General features: G+C 36.0%; 1 protein-coding gene across 10 annotated transcripts in view; it reads right to left on the bottom strand.

Annotated features, from left to right (window-relative positions):
• Positions 1 to 17,014, bottom strand: part of ZBTB5 (zinc finger and BTB domain containing 5) — a 41,161-nt gene that overhangs the window by 23,850 nt on the left and 297 nt on the right. For 3 of the 10 annotated variants that reach the window (XM_056806712.1, XM_056806711.1, XM_016423805.2), the window contains exons 1-3: positions 16,420 to 16,859; positions 12,717 to 12,805; positions 12,304 to 12,398 (exon numbers count right to left, since the gene is read on the bottom strand). The exons of 1 other annotated variant lie outside the window; for it this stretch is intronic. Coding sequence is in view for 3 of the 9 variants with exons in the window: in XM_056806709.1 (XP_056662687.1) it covers positions 6,169 to 6,200 (32 nt within the window). In the remaining 6 variants the exon portion in view is untranslated. 6 more of the 10 variants (XM_056806709.1, XR_001623306.2, XM_056806708.1 and 3 more) reach the window with 6 other exon arrangements.

Genomic DNA, 17,014 nt, shown 5'->3' with positions numbered 1-17,014 from the left:
TACAAAACATGTATTGAGTGATAATACATGTATAACCCAGTGAAATTGCTTATCAGTTCTGGGAGGGTAGAAGGAAAAGGGGAGGGAGAGAATATGAATCATGGAACCATGGAAAAAATACTTAAAAGAAATAAAGAGTTAGATATCATAAGCAAATTAGGGGATCATGGAAATTTTTATCTGTTACAACTATGGATAAAGGGAAGAGTTCATGACAAAACAAGAGAGAAATTCAGTCAAATTAGTCCTTTGTCCTCTTCCCCCTTACAAAAATGACCAAAAATCTCTACACTTAGCAAATACTACCTTCCTTCAAGACCAAACTAAAATTAAACTCAAGTTTATTCAATCACCTTAGCTTTTTGTGACTCTACCTTTCTAGAACTTCTTTAATGGTACCTAAAGTACCACAGTACTTATTTGGTACTTAGAATATGCTACTTTGTGCTTTGGGTTTTTTTGTTTGCTTGCTTCAGGGAGGGATGTGTACTATTCTTTCTTTTTTTTTCCCCAAAAATTCTTACCTTCGTCTTAGTATCAATTTTGAGACAAGAGCAGCAAAGACTCAGTAACTGGGGTTAAGATACCATTAAAAATCAGAAGAGAACCAGATCAGGCTCCCCTTACAGCCATAACTAGATATAAATTCATAATCAAACAATGGACATAGGTAATCACAAAAGATAACATAAATAATTTTAATTACATAAAACAAAAAGATTTTACATGAACAAAGTTAAGAAGTGAAGGGATCAACTAAGGGGAAAAACTTTTTTGAATAAAATATCTCTAAAATAGCTGATAGCCAAAATATATAGGCAATTATCAGAAATTTATGAATCACAAAAGCCATTCTCCAAACTATAAATCTCCAAAATGATAAAACACAGTGAATGAACAACAATAAGAAAGAATGCTCCAAACCACTAATAAGAGAAATGCATATCAAACCAACTCAATTTACCTCATCTGGCAAACTGGCAAAATCTGGCAAAAATGACAAAAGATAGGAAAAGACAATGCCTGAGGAGCTGCAGAAAGGCAAACTCACTAATAAGTTGTTGGTGGAGTCAAATAATCTATTATTATGGAAAGCAACTTTTAAATAGGCAAAGAAAGTAAATAAAAATAACCCCATAGCCAAAAAATTCTACTGCTAGGCATATACTCTATGGAGATCAATGACAAAAAGACCTCATGTATAACAAAATAATATAAAAAGTGCTATTGTAAATAAAGAACTGGAAACAGAACTACTAACAGAGAATGGCTAAATAAGCTGTGATAATGGAATATCATCAAGTTGTAAGAAACAATGAATAATAAACAAAGAAATTGGAAAGATTTTACAAACTGATACAAAGTGAAGTAATCAGAACCCCCCCAAAAAAATTCAACTTATTTCAACAATGCAAGTGGAAGAACATTTTGAAAAATCTAAATTGCAACAAAATTATAATGGTCATGTTTGCCCCAAAAGAAAATATATGAGAAGGCATCTCCCACCTTTTCTCATTTCAAGAAGTGATGGAATATGGGTATGGAACACGTGCCAGTAACATTAGGCTTTTTTCAATATATTGGTTTGAGATTTTTCCCCTTCATTCTTTCTTATATAGGGATGTCTCTCCAGTAGGGATTAAGGATAGGGATACATCTTTAAATGTAAGTAATATGAAAGTAAAAATAGAAATAAAACTGCTTTTTAAAAGTCATCAAAAACAACAAATGAACAATCTTCTGCCTGTTTTCAAAATGCTAGCCAAATTTACTTAGTGTTCTTAAAAGCATCATAAACAATATAAGTTAGCAGGAATTGTCTAAAATAAGCAATGCTTTTTAAAAAGGTGTCCTATCTCAAATTTACTGCTGACTTTCTCATCTCCTGGAATCTGGCTTAATTTTTCTGGGAACAAATTGATCCACTCTTATTTGGTACTCTTCTACCACTACCTACCCTATCCCTTATTAACCTAAGAGGGCTTTCTTGGCAAAGGACCCATGATCCAGAGGTGGGATACAATCACCACAGCTTAGTCTGGTTGATATAAGTGAATTCCAAAGGCATTTGTTAACCTTTGCTAGGTGCTTGATTTACAAAGGCAGGAAAATGAAATTAAGTGATATGTCACAACACTGAGCAAAATAGAGCCTTTCATGAAAGTTTATATTCAAGTAGGAGGAGCCAATATATATAAAGGAATGATGACCAAGAAAGGGCATTTGGTTTTGAAAATCACAAGGATGGTGAGTAAAGATATAGTAAAGTCCATTGAAACATCCTTTTCTGGCACAATGTTAATATTGATTTGATTACCATTCCCACAGCAAGAAGTAGGACAAATGGCCAGTCGGATGAAATGTGACACACAGTCAAAAGTCTAGTGCATTTGCATTAATTGTCTCTCTGATCAGGGAAGTAGTGGTTCTAAAGTTGAATGGGATATAATCTCAAAAGATTCAAAGAGGGCAGTGGCAGTGTAAATGGCAAGAAGAAGTCAAAGTAAACTGGGGCACTATACATAAAGCATGGTCTAAAGTCTGGGGCAAGCCAGATATAGTGAATTATTCATTTACTTTTCTGAACCTGTAGAACACACAGCTGGCATGAAAAGTGCTGGCACAAGGAGGGTAGCTAGTGATTCAGCTGATAGAGCACAAGGATTCAAATGGGTTCAAACCATTTGGTTTGATTCAAAACAGAATTCAAACCTGGGTTCAATTCTGGCCTCAGGTACTTTCTATCTGTGTCATTTAACCCCATTTGCCTAGCCCTTACCCTTCTGTCTTAAGACTTGTTACTAGGACAGAAAATAGGGTTGCTTTTTTTAAAACATTGCTAATTCATATCTGGAAATACATTAGAAAAATATCAGTCAAGTTGAAAAGATTAGCATTTCTGGGATATGATGAGCCACACAGGATAAGGATATAGACCCTTAGAAGGCGAACATCATTCCATTAGTAAATTGATAAGTATTTATTAAATGTTTACTAAGTGCAAGGCACAGCACTAAGTGCTGGAAATATAAAGAAAAAGTGAAAATAGTCTCTGATATCAAAGTCCTTAACATTTTGAATGGAGAAGACGACATGTAACTTAAAAGAGAAAAAACCTCCAATACTAACCAGTACTAGAAAGTATAGATGGGGATGTAGGATCCAGAGGAGCCAGGTCTTACTGAGTGCCAGATGGAAGGAACAGGAGAGGAAGAAGTCTAAAATGAAAGGAAGTTTGAGTGCAGGAGTTCCACACGACATAATGAAAAAAGGGTAGGACATTGTGGGACTGAGGGTGAGGTTGAGGTGGGTAAAAGGAAGAATCAGACAACTGAGACCAGAAAGAGTAGTTTGTTCTTTAGCAGCAAGGGAATTCAGTATAACCTAGATAGGAAGGAAAAAAAAAGGGAATTGGGTGTATTCAAACTGAAAAAGGTTTTAAAACATATCCACATTCAACAACTAAACAAAACTGATTTTTTTTAAATTTTCTACTCCTCCTCCACTATTAAAATGAATAATCACAAGATGATCATATAAAGTGTTTTTTCCAGCAGATGTGAATACATTTTATTTAGCCAAATATAAAACTGGTTGGCAATCTGTGAGCACACACCAATTAAAAGCAAATGGAAAGGCCTTGGCTATGTCTTTATTTATTTAGCCTATTTTGTATAAAACGCCAAAGAGCATATCATATATAAGAGTATAATAATTTTAAAGAAGGTAGTAGTTAAGATACATTCTAGACTTAGCATAATCTGTAAGATACTTTAAGAAAATGAACTAGAGAATGATTATTAAAAGTTCCTTCCCTTTTTTAAAACAATTCAGAGATCCTTTAAATAATGAGCCCCACTAATAAGCTTAAATTTACAGATTTAATTTCCAAAAATCTATACCATTATCAAGAAAACATATATTCCATTTAAAGCCCCACCCCCATATGTAGCAACTCATTTGTTTTTTGCTTGTTAAGCATTGCTAACATGGTTTGCTCATTGCAAAAAATCTTCTCTTACCAAATACTGAACAACAATGAATACTTGACATTCAAAATATCTAAATCTAGAATGAAACCATGGATGAAAAACCAAAAACTGAATTTTATTTTTTGCCTACTTAGAAAGAGAATATAGAAGACAAGAAACTTAACTGTCAATTTTCCAGACAACAAAATAAGTTCAAGTCCAAGAAAATGAGAACTATTAAGGATGCTTAAGTTCAGGAACTACAAAAAACTACAAAAACAATTATATAAATCAAATGGGGAAGATGGAAGTTCAATAGCCTGTGTTCTAAAAGTACATTTTTAAGTCAAAGTTATTTGACAATGCTATAAATAGTAATTAGGCTTATAAGAGCAAATATTTAAAGCTGAAGGAAGAGAAGAAATTAGAAATAATCTAGTATAATCTCTTTTCATAGATAAAGAAAAAATGAGACCCATGTCTAGGAAAGCTGAGATTTGAACACAGGTTCTGTGATACCAATTCAGTTTCTTTCCATTATGCCAGATATACAGCCTCTGAGACCATCCCTCAAAAGCGTACTTAGCCCATGAAATGCCTGAAGCAACAGTGCATGGAAATGTCAAGACAAGTTCCCCTATCACTAACTTATCTTGTCTCTGTCAGTTTTGCCATTTGTGTGAATAATTTGTTCATTTTCTTCATTGCAGACAATGGCAGCCTATACTATGTTCCCTCAATGATATCACTTAATGATATCTATCTAAATATATCACACAATGATATCTATTAACACCCTTCTTTTATCCTAACCTCAATGTTCTCCACAATGATCTCAGCTCCCACTTAGGTTGAAGAATTTACATGAAAGTACAATTCTTCTTGAATTGTCTCTCCTGCCAACTATAAAAATGTTACTTGTAAATAAAGTATATAAATCCTTCCATTGCAATATTCTAGTTGTGAATCTTCCTACCAAAACTTAGTAATAGGTGGTTACATTTGCATTCTTAAGTTAATATCTCAAGGTCACAATATTACCCATATTTTGTACATTAACATGTCATAAGGAAAACAAATATTTGCTGTGTCCCAGCACTGGGACTTGTATTGGAAATGTCAGAATGGAAGTCAGCCATAGATTTGAGAATATCAGCACCAAGATTAATCCACAGGACCTGACAAAATTATCAAATAGAGTCTAGAGTCATGTTGGCAAACCTATGGCACATGTGTCGGGGGGGCTGTTCCCCTTCCCTTCTCCATGAGCACCTGAGGACATTTTTCCCATCACCAGCCCCTCTGCCCAGCAGCCCACTGGAAGCACTTCCACCTTCCCACATCTGAGGTAAGGGGCAGCTCACATGTGGTGTGAAGGTGCAGTTTGAGCACTTAAGAAGTCTCTAAAAGGTCTAAAAGCTCTCATAGTGATGACAGTCAGTATTGCCGATTAGTATCACTGATCTAGAGGGAGAAGAAAAGAGTGCCCAGGACAGAGCTCTAGGGAATATTCATTGTTACTAGAAAAAACATAGATGAAAACTCAGCAAAGAGGACTGAGTAGGAGAGGGCCAGGCTGTTAGAAGGAAATCCAGGGGAAAGTAGTATCTTGAAAACCTAGAAGAGGATATGAAGAAGCAGGTACTCAACCTTGTCAAAGGTTAAAGTAAGTCCAAGAAGGATGAAGCCTGAGAAAGGCCACTGAACTTGGCAGTTAAGAAATCTTTGGATAATACTGCCTAAATTAATTTACTTAAACAGTGCAATACCAATGAAATTCCCAAAGGATTATTTTATAGAGCTAGGGAAAAAATTATATAGAGATAAAAAAGGCCAATAATATCAAAAGAATTAATGAAAAAAAATAAGAAGGAAGCCCAGCAGAACCAGATCTCAAACTATATTACAAAGTCATAATCATCAAAAAAATTTGGTACTGAGTAAGAAAGAGCTACAGGTTGATTAATCTAAAAGATTAGGTATACAATATATAGAAGGCAAAGGAGCAAGGTAGGTGTTTAATAGAGCCAAAAGTCTCAGCTATTGAGAGAACTCACTCTTCAAAAAAAACTCTTAAGAAAATTGGAAAGCAGTGTGAAAAAAACTAGGTAGAGATAGTATCTCATATTATATGTTGAAATTTTTATATATGACTTGAAGATACCATCTTAAGTTAAAAGATTAAGGAAAAAATTACCTGTCTGATCTGTGGATAAGGGAAGAGTTCATGACCAAATGAGAGCTAGAGAGGATCATAGGAAATAAAATGGACAATATTGATTACACAAAATTAAATAGATTTACACAAGCAAAATCAGTTCTGCTACAATTAGAAAAACAGAAAATTGGGGGAGAAATCTTTGCATCAAGTTTATCTGACAAAGTTCTCATTTCTAAGATATATAGAGAACTGACTTAAAATTATAAGAATAAGAGTCATTCTAACTGGGGAGCATCTAGGTGGCTCAGTGGACTGGGAGTCAGGCCTAGAGATGGGAGGTCCTGGGTTCAAAACTGGCCTCAAACACTTCCTAGCCATGTAACCCTGGACAAGTCATTTAATTCCCATTAACTAACCTTCACTGCTCTTCTGCCTTGAAACCAAAATACAATATTGATTCTAAAACAGAAGCAAGGGTTAAAAAAAATAGTTATTACAACTAATAAATGGTCAGAGGATAAGAATAGACAGACTTTAGAGCAGGGGTCCCCAAACTACGGCCTGGGGGCCACATGTGGCCCCTTGAGGCCATTTATCCAGCCCCCACTGCACTTCCAGAAGGGGCATCTCTTTCATTGGTGGTCAGTGAGAGGAGCACTGTATGTGGCGGCACCACAAAGCGCGGCATCACTCAAGTACAGGACTACTTTCGGTGACATCATCCTTTGTGTGGCACCTTCTGAGAGTAACTGAATGAGAACAAGGCGTCGCACAAAGGATTGTGTGGCTGCACAATGGAAGACATCGGCATGGTGAGCGGCGATCTGGGGGAGGGGATTCCATACTGTGTATACTACTGCCCAGTACAGTGGTGGCGGTGATGGGCCTGTACAAGGTATGTCAGGCCCATCCCAGCCAGTGCTGCAGCCTCCGCTATCCCAGACAGCACTATACAGATTTGTTCTGGTTTTTTTTTATAGTTCATCCCTCCAACTGTCTGAAGGACAGTGAACTGGCCCCCTGAGTAAAAAGTTCGAGGATCCCTGCTTTAGAGGAAGAAATCCAAATTATTAATAGCAATATGAAAAAATGCTCTAAATTGCTAATGATTTGAAATATACAAATTAAAACAATCCTTGAGTTACTACCTACCATCAGATTGGCAAAGATGATTAAAAAAAAATGACAGGGGTTGTGAGAAAGCAAGTACATTAATGCGCTGCTGGCAGAAATGTGTACTGGTCCAGCCATTCCAGAAAGTAATTTGGAACAGTGCTCCAAAATCTATTAAATGCGTGTATCCTTCAATCCAACAATACCACTACTAGGCCTATACTCCAAAGAAATCAAAGAAAGGGGGAAATGACCTATATGTACAAAAATGTAGCAGCTTTTTATGGTGACAAGGAATTGCAAATTGAGGGGGTGTCCCATCAATTAGGAAACATAAGCAAATTATGGCATATAAATGTGATGAAATATTACTGCAAAGGAGGAAATGAAGAAGAAAATGGTTTCAGAGAAACCTGAGACTTGTATAAACTGATGCAAAGGAAAGTGAATATTATAAACAACTTTGAAAGATGTAAGATCTCTGATCAAGACAAAAGCCAACCACAATTCTAGAGGTCTAATGATGAAGAATGCTACCCATGGCCAAATAGAAAGGTGGTAGGCAGAGTATAGTTTGAGTCAAGTTGAAGGCTTTTAGTTTGTTTTGAAGTTTTCTGGATATGGCCAATTTCAGAAGTTGTCTTGCTGGCAACACTATTTGTAAAAAGTTTTGTTTCTCTTGCTTTCCCCAACTGGGGGAGGGGGCATAACTTGGAACTAAAAATACAATTGAATGTGGGAGAAAAAAAGATCATTTTTAACTTTGGAGAGGGAAGCTTCAGTGGAATGACAAAGTCAGAAGCCAGACTGCAAGAGACTTAAAAAGAGAGGAAAGGAACTGTAAGCACTTCTTTGAGATGGCCTTCTCACAGAATTAAGCCACAAAAGGCAGAAAAGGTATAGGATGATGGCTATTAGCGAGAAATGTGAAGGTTTTTAAGGACTGAGGAGATATGAATATCTGCATACCAGAATAGGGGCAGACATTAGACAAGGAGATTGAAAATGAGAGTATAGATAATGGGGAATGTGCAATCTCCTGAAGAAGGATGGAATGGAATCACTGGAACACAGAAAGGAATTTGCTTCAACAAAAAGAGTCATCTCCTCTGAGATGAGATGAAGAAAGTGGCAGAAGGCATCTTAGTGACATGATATGAGGGAGAACTGGGAGCTCTTTCTGAATGACTTCAATTTTTTCAGTGAAATATGAGGCAAAATTCTCAGCTGAAAAAGTTGTGGAAAGTTTGAGAAGGGATGAAAAGACATGGAAAAGCTGATGGAGTAAGTGGAATAGTGAGTTAATTAAGGATATGTAAAATTAAGAATGTGTCTTACAAACAGGAAAGCCTAGTTGAGATTATATAATATAAATATGTATCAGACCCAGTTGGAACACTTGCATTATATTCTTCACCTTCATTAGCAGTATGTTTGTAGAAAAGGAGAGGATAGTGGGAATAATCCAGGGCTGAGGTTTGGTAAGGATTGATGATAAGGTAAAAGAGCAAGGGGTTCAAAAGCAGTTGTGGAGTTGAGCTAAGGGGCCAAGATGAATAAGCAAAAGAATGCAGTGCCAGGGTGATGGTCTAGAATAGAACTAAGAAGTCTAGGAAATAGAGGTAATTGGGAGAACAAAGACCAAGACTAGGAGTTGAAAAGCATAGAAAAATATAGTGTGATCAGGTAAAGGAACTTCAAAGTTCTTAAATGTGAAAGTGGTACATCTGTGGGTGATAGCAAGATCAATACTGACCATTTCTGTCTGTAGCTTTGGTTGGGTGGAGTGGAAGAGTAAGTCATGAAAAATGAGCAAGTTGAGGTACTGAGAGGTAAAAGTGTTTAAGGATGTATGTTGAAGTCCTCCAGTATGAGGATAGGAATTGCAGAATAGAGGCTGTGTCAGGCACTAAATTGAGGAATTTTGATTAAGTAGTAGATTGAGTAAAATGCACTTCTCAAAGAAGAAGCTACTTGAGTAATGTAGATAGCATAAGAAAGCCTGGAAATGGCAATGGAGAGGCAAGGAATATTTTAACACCCTGACCCTAACAAGTGAGTCAGGGAGAATGAGTGAAAATGGCAATCAATGCTGGAAAGGGCAGCCAAGGAGGCAGTGTCATCAAGGAGAAAGCCAAGTTTCAGTAAGAGCTAGAGGATGAAAGGTGTGGAAAAGGAAAAGACTTAAGAGGAAAGTAAGTTTTTATTTATGTGACCTCATCTACATTTGCTGTATTAGAAATTAAAACTGATAAATTTTTAAAACATTAATTTAAAAATAAACCTACTATATTCATATAAATAACAATTTATGAAAAGTAATTAAATTTTCAAAAACAGTGAAATGTATAGTCTTGTTCTATGTATTTTTTCATATTTCTTTCATGTCTGGCTTACTAGAAGATCTCTAGATTTTCATATCTGCTTCTGCATTGGTTATGTTGTGATATTTTGGTTAAAGTCTGAAAAAATTCAAACTCATATAGATATGTAGTTGGAAAAGAGAGTAGTTTAATAATCTTTTCAGATAATTGTGCATAGTATTCTTTGATACTATACCAAAATACCAACAAGTGGTAATTTCTTTAAAGTCAGTTACAATGTAAAATCTAAAATTTTATCAATAAACTTTTTGTACTGTAACATTAAAATCCATTGCTCCCCCTTGCATAATGAATTTTTAACTTTGTAACATAAGTATTGGTCATCTGAAAAATACTGGTTTAATGAGTAAAACATCACCAGAAAAGTCTTTTTTTTTAAAGCTATCAAACTCACAGTGTCAGATACAAGTTTTCCGAAATTCAATTTTCACTGGAAAGCTCAAATTTTGTCCTTGATAACAAATACTGTCAATTATCTCCTTGAAGTGACAGGATCACTTTGTTGATTTCTGAGAAAATATATGCCTAATATCCAAGTCTAAATAATCATAGTTTGTCAGTCATTTTTTAAAAGTAAGAAGTGTTCTATGAAAAAATAATAAGCTCTGGATATAAACATTCAGCTTACAACTCAAACAAATGCTTTCCCTCAAAATAATACTGTGGTCTACAGCAAAAGTGCTTTATGCATACTTCTTATTTCATCAAACTGAATATTAATAAGGTAATATGTACTCAATGGTTGAAATTTAGTAAAGTTCATCATCTTTAATAACTTAAGGGAATTCTTAAGTGAAATTAGCATTTTTCTTTTCTTTTTTTTTTACTCCAAGTATTTAGCAGTGAAGAATGTGAAGGCCAGTAGAGTTTGGTGCCACTGCCTTGATTCCTAAGACATCATCTTTACCCACCATTATTTTTAAACCATTAGTGCAAATGTCAATACAATTGTTTCAGACAAAACCAAGAAATTAGAAAGTTATGCAATACTTTCAATACTTCAACACAACATGTGTTTGTTGCCAAGCATTCAAATAGAAGAGTTTCAGTGATTAGTCAGTTCCAATACTCCAAGTCCAACCATATCTAGAAAGTCATCCATCTGTAAGGCAAAAGTGCAATTGTACAGACAAGATATTAACTCGGTCTTCATGTTTGTAGCTAAATATTTAACTCTGTCAGGCTATCTCTGAAAAACTTTACTGTATCCTCATGAGAGAATGAGTAGGAAAAAATCAAATAATATCTTAGTATTATTACAAAAACTGTTTTATCCTCACACTCCCCCAAAAGGGTCTTAGGGATCCCCAGACCATGCTTTGAGAACAGCTTAAATGAAGGAGAATATTAACTCCCAGTTGTATTTCATATATTGGGACACTTTTCTCATTCATAATTCCTATAAACATTACTTTGATATGTCTTGTGTTACCTATATCAGATTACTTACTCTCTAGGGGAGTGGGGAAGAGAAGAAGGAAAAGAGTCTAGAAATCAAAATTTAAAAAAATAAACATTAAAAATTGTTTTTACTGGGAGAAATATTATTTAAAAAAACAAACAAGAAATGTCTCACGTGACAGATGTCTTAGATCATGAAGAGACTCAGCTGATTTGGACATCTGAAGAATATGCTTGAATTTAAAAGGATAAATTAAGTTTCTGGCAGACATGCTGAAAACCCAGAAGATACTATTAATGGTTTTATTCAATGGAGATCAGGAAATGTTTTATCTACTAAATGGTCCTAAGTATTCTAACAAATATAGGGGACAAGAAAGAATATTACAGATATGCCTACAAAATTGAGCAATGGAACGTCAAGTTCAAGAAACAGCAAATAGTTCAGTTTGACTAGAACACACCATGTGTAAAAAAGAAAAATATGAAATTAAGTCTGAAAACCCTCAAATTTCATCCTAGAGGAAATAGGGGATATGGTTAGACCTTTGTTTAGAAGATGATTTTGGAAGATAAATTTAAAAAGGAGAAAACAAGAAACAGGGAGATCAATTAAGGAGGTTGAACATCATGTAAATAGAAAGGAGACACTTATGAGAATGAAAGCTGCTATGTGAGTATTACTGACAAGATTTAGCAACTGATGGGATATGGGAAATGAAAAATAAAGGAAGAATCAAGAATGACTAATATTGTTAGCCTAGACTTCTGGAAGAATAATGGTATCCTCAATGGAAATAAGTAAGCATGGAGTTGGGTGGGACTGGTTTGGGGGAGGTCAGGGTGTGTGGAGATTTTGCTTCAGACATTCTTGGTTTAAAATGCCAGGGAGAAATGTCCAGTAAACAGTGAGTGTTGGTTTGGCAAAACTGGTATTCAGATAATTCAATCAGTCAATAAACATTTATCAAACCTACTATGTGCCAGATATTACGCTAAGCGCTGGAGATACAAAGCTCATTTCAAAGAGCTTATAGTTTAGTAGAAGAGAAATTCAAAAATCATAATAAGCTCTGGATATATACATTTGGGAGTCATCTGCATAGAAATGGAAGTGAATCCATGGAAGTTGATGACATAACCAAAATACATAGCAAAGAAAGAGAAGGTCCTATCTTACTCTCTTCAACATTTTAAGAATCTGAAATTTTATTAGCATGAGCACTCCCTTCATAGACATATATTTCTTATTTAGCAGACATGTTTATCTTACTTAGCTTAGCAGACAGTCTTCAAGAGGTGCTGTGGCTGGAATTCATTAGTCAACCTGGTGATGAGCTTCTCCAACTAGGTAGGCTGGTTCTCAGCCTACAGATATAAATCACAAGAAATACACACTTGAAACCCTTCTGGTATGAGAGAATCTGTCACAGCATACGTTCTATTGTTACACACCCAGATAACTCAGAGAAATCCACATCCCATAAAACAGCACACACCTTGCCTACTACAATCACCACTTAGCCTCTCCCCTCTTCAATACATCTCCAACACATAGTAATTTTCCTAAAGCACAGTTCTAATATTACTTCCCTACTTTCTCTAAACAGTTGGGTGGTACAGCGGATAGATCGATGGACATGGAGTCAGGAAAACTTGAGTTCAAATATGGCCTCAGACACTTACTGTGTGACCCTGGGCAAGTCGTTTAACATCTGATTGCTTCAATTTCCTCAACTGTAAAATGGAGTAGTAGTAACCACCTTGCCAGGATGCTATGAGAATCAAATAAAATAATATTTGTAAAGAAATTTGCACAATGCCTGCCACATAGTAAGTGGCATTATTATTGCTAACTATTATTATTAGTATTGCTAACCATTATTATTATTATTGCTGGTTTACTGATACCTATAGGGTCAAAAGCAAATTGCTTTCTTTGGTAGGTGAAAATTTACAACCTGCCTCTCTCACACACACACACACACACACACACACACACTCTCTCTCTCTCTCTCTCTCTCTCTCTCTCTCTCTCTCTCTCTCTCTCTCTCTCTCTCTCTCTCTCTCTCTCTCTCATTTGTATTTTCCTTTAAAGACCAGCTTAAATGTTGTCTTCTACATTGAGGCTTTTTCTAATTCCTCAGACTGTTAGTCCATTCCCCAAACACTCAACTGCCTTGTCTTTACTCCCTTTACAATTATATGTGTGCATGTTGTCTCTCCAATAGAAATTAAGCTAAATGAGGGAAAGCATTGTGTTACTTTTTTTCTTCATATCCTGGAGCCCAGCACAATGTTTAACATAAAACTGGGACATAATAATTATTTGCCAATTGATAGTTTAAGGATCAAGTCGGAAAATATAAGTGATGTAAGAAAATATAAGTGATGGCACTTGGTGAACTATAAATATAAGCTACTATTATATTCAATTTGTGTGAATATTATTCAATTTGTGTGAATATTCCTAATTCCTAATTTGTTTGAATATTCAAAGACAAATTATAACAACTAGCAGTAACTACATGAATGTAGTCCTAATCAAATAAAAATGAAAAAAATCTTATAAATTTGGTCTCAGGCCCAAGAGAGACAATTTGGTAATGAAAGCAACTGTTAAAGGGCAATAGTTCATTTTGCAGAGACAGCTGGTCTTTTAGCACATTTGAAGTTCATTTTATACTTAAACAAAAGGTGCAGTGTAGTGTTACACTTCATCCCACCTGCTACACTAACACAAATTAGTTATTTCAAACCTGACCAACACTTGGAATTTTTAAGATGTAAAATAATTTAGATCAAATGTAGAGAAGAAAAAAATATTAGCATAATCATATGCACCTTTTTGTAAACTTGAGAGCTAACAGTGAGTCAAGACTTAATCCCAAATAGTACAAAAAACTGTGTTATATTTCACTGAATGTGAGCCATTTATATGTCTTTACCCAGTCTGGGGACATCTGATTCCACACTACATTAAAGGCAATTATGCTGAATATTAGACTCTAGATACATTTCAAGAACCAGGAAATATCTCAAATCTTTATCAACCAGTACAAGTCATTTCATTCTCTGAGCCTGTTTCTTCATTTTAAAAATGAAGATAGTACTTTTACAATCTTAGTGTTGTTAAAGACTGAAATTTAATACACAAGTATTTCAAGTATCTATAAAAAAGTGACTTGAAAACTACAGTTTTTATAGTTTATATTAAGTTACTATTATTGTTCTATAAATTAAAAACATTCCCTTTTGAAAGAGCTGACCTCAAAATATCTATTTTTTTGATTGCAGTTCTTGAAACTTCTTCCAGATCTTAACACAATAAACTTGAATCAAATAAATCGACCAATAAATACATATCAATATTATAGATCTTATATTCTATGGAAGAATATAAGAGGTTCACAGACCCATCAGTATAAGAAACACAAAAAAATGGAGAAGAGAGCCAACAACTGGAACAAGGCCTTGTGGAGGAGGCAGCACTTGAGCTCAGCCTTGAAATAAACCTTGAATTCCAAGTGGAAAAGGTAAGGAGGGAGAATATTTTATTTTGGGGGATCAGACAGTCTTTGCAAAGGCAATCTGGGAAAAGACAGAATTTCCTATTAGGAGAAAAGTAGATTGGACAGCTTGGCTAAATTATAAAATTAGTGACAAGGAATAATATAATTGAACCTAGTAGACTATTCAAATAAATAGACTTTTCTGGAGGGAAGGGAAGGCAGTCACTAATTTTTCAAGAAAAAGGTAAATCATAAGAATAGGGATATGCACAAATAGATCAAAGGAAAAAAAAGGACCATGTCTAAATATACATAAAGCACCATTTTTTTTTGTAGGGGCAAAAAATTGGAAATTAGGGGGAGTGCTCACCAATTGAGAAATTGCTGGACAAATTATGGCAGATGAATAAAGCACTATAGTACCATTAAAGAATGACAGTTTTAGAGAAACCTGGGAAGACTTGTATGAACTGATAGTGAGGAGCAGAACCAGGTGAGCAATTTATATAACAAAAACACTGAAAAGACAAACAATTTTTAAAGCCTTAAGAACTCTGAACACCAAAATAACCAACAATAATTCCAGAGTTCTAATGATGAACTACTACTTCCTGAGAGACAATGGGCTCAATATACAAAATGAGATAATCATTTCTGGATAAGGCCAATGCTAGAACTTCCTTTGTTGAACTACATATATTTGTTATAAAGATGATCTTTCTCTTTATTTTATTTTCCCCCAGTGGAAGGTATACAGGAGAAAAATAAATGTTTATCAAAGGAAAAACTAAAAATTTGAAAAAACAAAAGAAAGGATATGGAGGAATTTCATTAGTATAATGAACTTTCTCTACCAGGGAATTTCTAGTTTTAAGGACTTCCTTAGGGCACTGAGACATTAAGTGATTTGCTGGAAATTGTTCAGCTATTATGTGTTCAGAAGTAGGACTTGAACCCAGGTGTTCCTGGCTCCCAGGTCAGCTCCCCCTCACTACTCTCCAAATCACAAGAAAGCATGTTGATATTATAACTATATTTCAAAAAAGCAACCTCAAAAAAAAAAATCTTAAGAATCAATACACATTCAGTCACATTTTCTATACCAGGAGTTTTCAAGGAAAAATTAGGGACCTACCAGAGAACAAACAGTTCTAAGTCTTGTCTGGCAGATTTCCAAAAGGGGCACAACCACGATTCTCCCCCCTTTAAGTTTTGCTGAGACTCACTGAGATGAAGAGACCAGCTCCTCCCCCATTGCACTCAGGGACTTTACAGTCAACACCGATTCCCAGCTCCACTTTCCCTACAGACTTACCACCAGTCCACAGTCAACACCACCAACCACTCCCACCCTCAGGGACCTCAAGGATTAGAGAAAAAAATTAACTACTCTTCATAAAAGAGAAAATCCCATTCAAAATGCCAAGCCATACAATGATTATTTTCTCAGAGCTGCTGCAACAATTAAATATTATTAAAAGAATTTAGAGTTCTCAATAATAATACTCTACTTAGGCTTTAGAAACATTACCAAATTAAAAAACTATAAGACATTGATGAAATCTTTTAATTCTACTTCTTAAAAATATTAATGAACTATCATTCAAAATAGGTTATTCCTTTTTTTAAAATCCAAAAATATATAATAGCCTTAATTAATTTAAATTTTTCTATCCTGAATATTTGTCATCAACCTTTTGGGGTAAAATGAAACACCCAAAGAGCAAATAGTGATATCAATTCTAATCTGTATTCCCTATATGTTACAATTTTTCCCTGGGAAAAGAAAAAAAAGGTAAATACAAGGCTAGATGGAGAGGCTGAGGGGCCAACCTGCCATACCCACACCCAGACAACAAGACGGACCCTTTACTCACCACCAGTTCATAGTCTATACCAGGGTATTTTACATCACATCATCTTCTGTTTTAACCAGATCTCACCCAAAGAAACCAAAAGGCCACAGCATTTGGTGGAAAGAAGGTACTCTAACCCCGAAGAGAAGAAATCTATTGAGTATTTAGTCTTGGGGTTCCCTTTCCTCGTCACCCTGCACAGTCCAGTGTCTGGGGCACAAATCTGTCTGTTGCCCACCGCGCTTGCGCAAAAGTACCGTCCGTTCGTCCCTCCTTCCCTCCCTCCCTTCTTTCCCCCTCCTTCCCTTTCCACCGTCGCTGAACCAGCCGGACCCGCGAAGCCCTCGGGGTGGAAAGCTGACAACTACACTCACGCCAGAACAATGCCCGACTGACAGCCAGGCAGTCCGCCCGTCAGGCCATACAACTCCCCCCTCACACTTGTGCGCTTCCCCAGCTAACGCCTCGCCATCCCCCCACCCCCCCACCCCGTCTCCAGTCTCGCCGCCGCGCGCACACGGAGTCCGCCCGCGCGTGAAGCAGCCTCGAGCGCGCTCCCGCTCCCCCACACCCCCCTCCCACGCGAGGACACTCTCCTCCCTCCTCGCCTCCTTCC

Source organism: Monodelphis domestica, chromosome 7 (assembly GCF_027887165.1).
Source record: "Monodelphis domestica isolate mMonDom1 chromosome 7, mMonDom1.pri, whole genome shotgun sequence".
NCBI classification, from domain to species: domain Eukaryota; kingdom Metazoa; phylum Chordata; class Mammalia; order Didelphimorphia; family Didelphidae; genus Monodelphis; species Monodelphis domestica.
The sequence above is the reverse complement of the archived record's forward strand: the minus strand, read 5'-3'. Positions and strand labels throughout refer to the sequence as shown.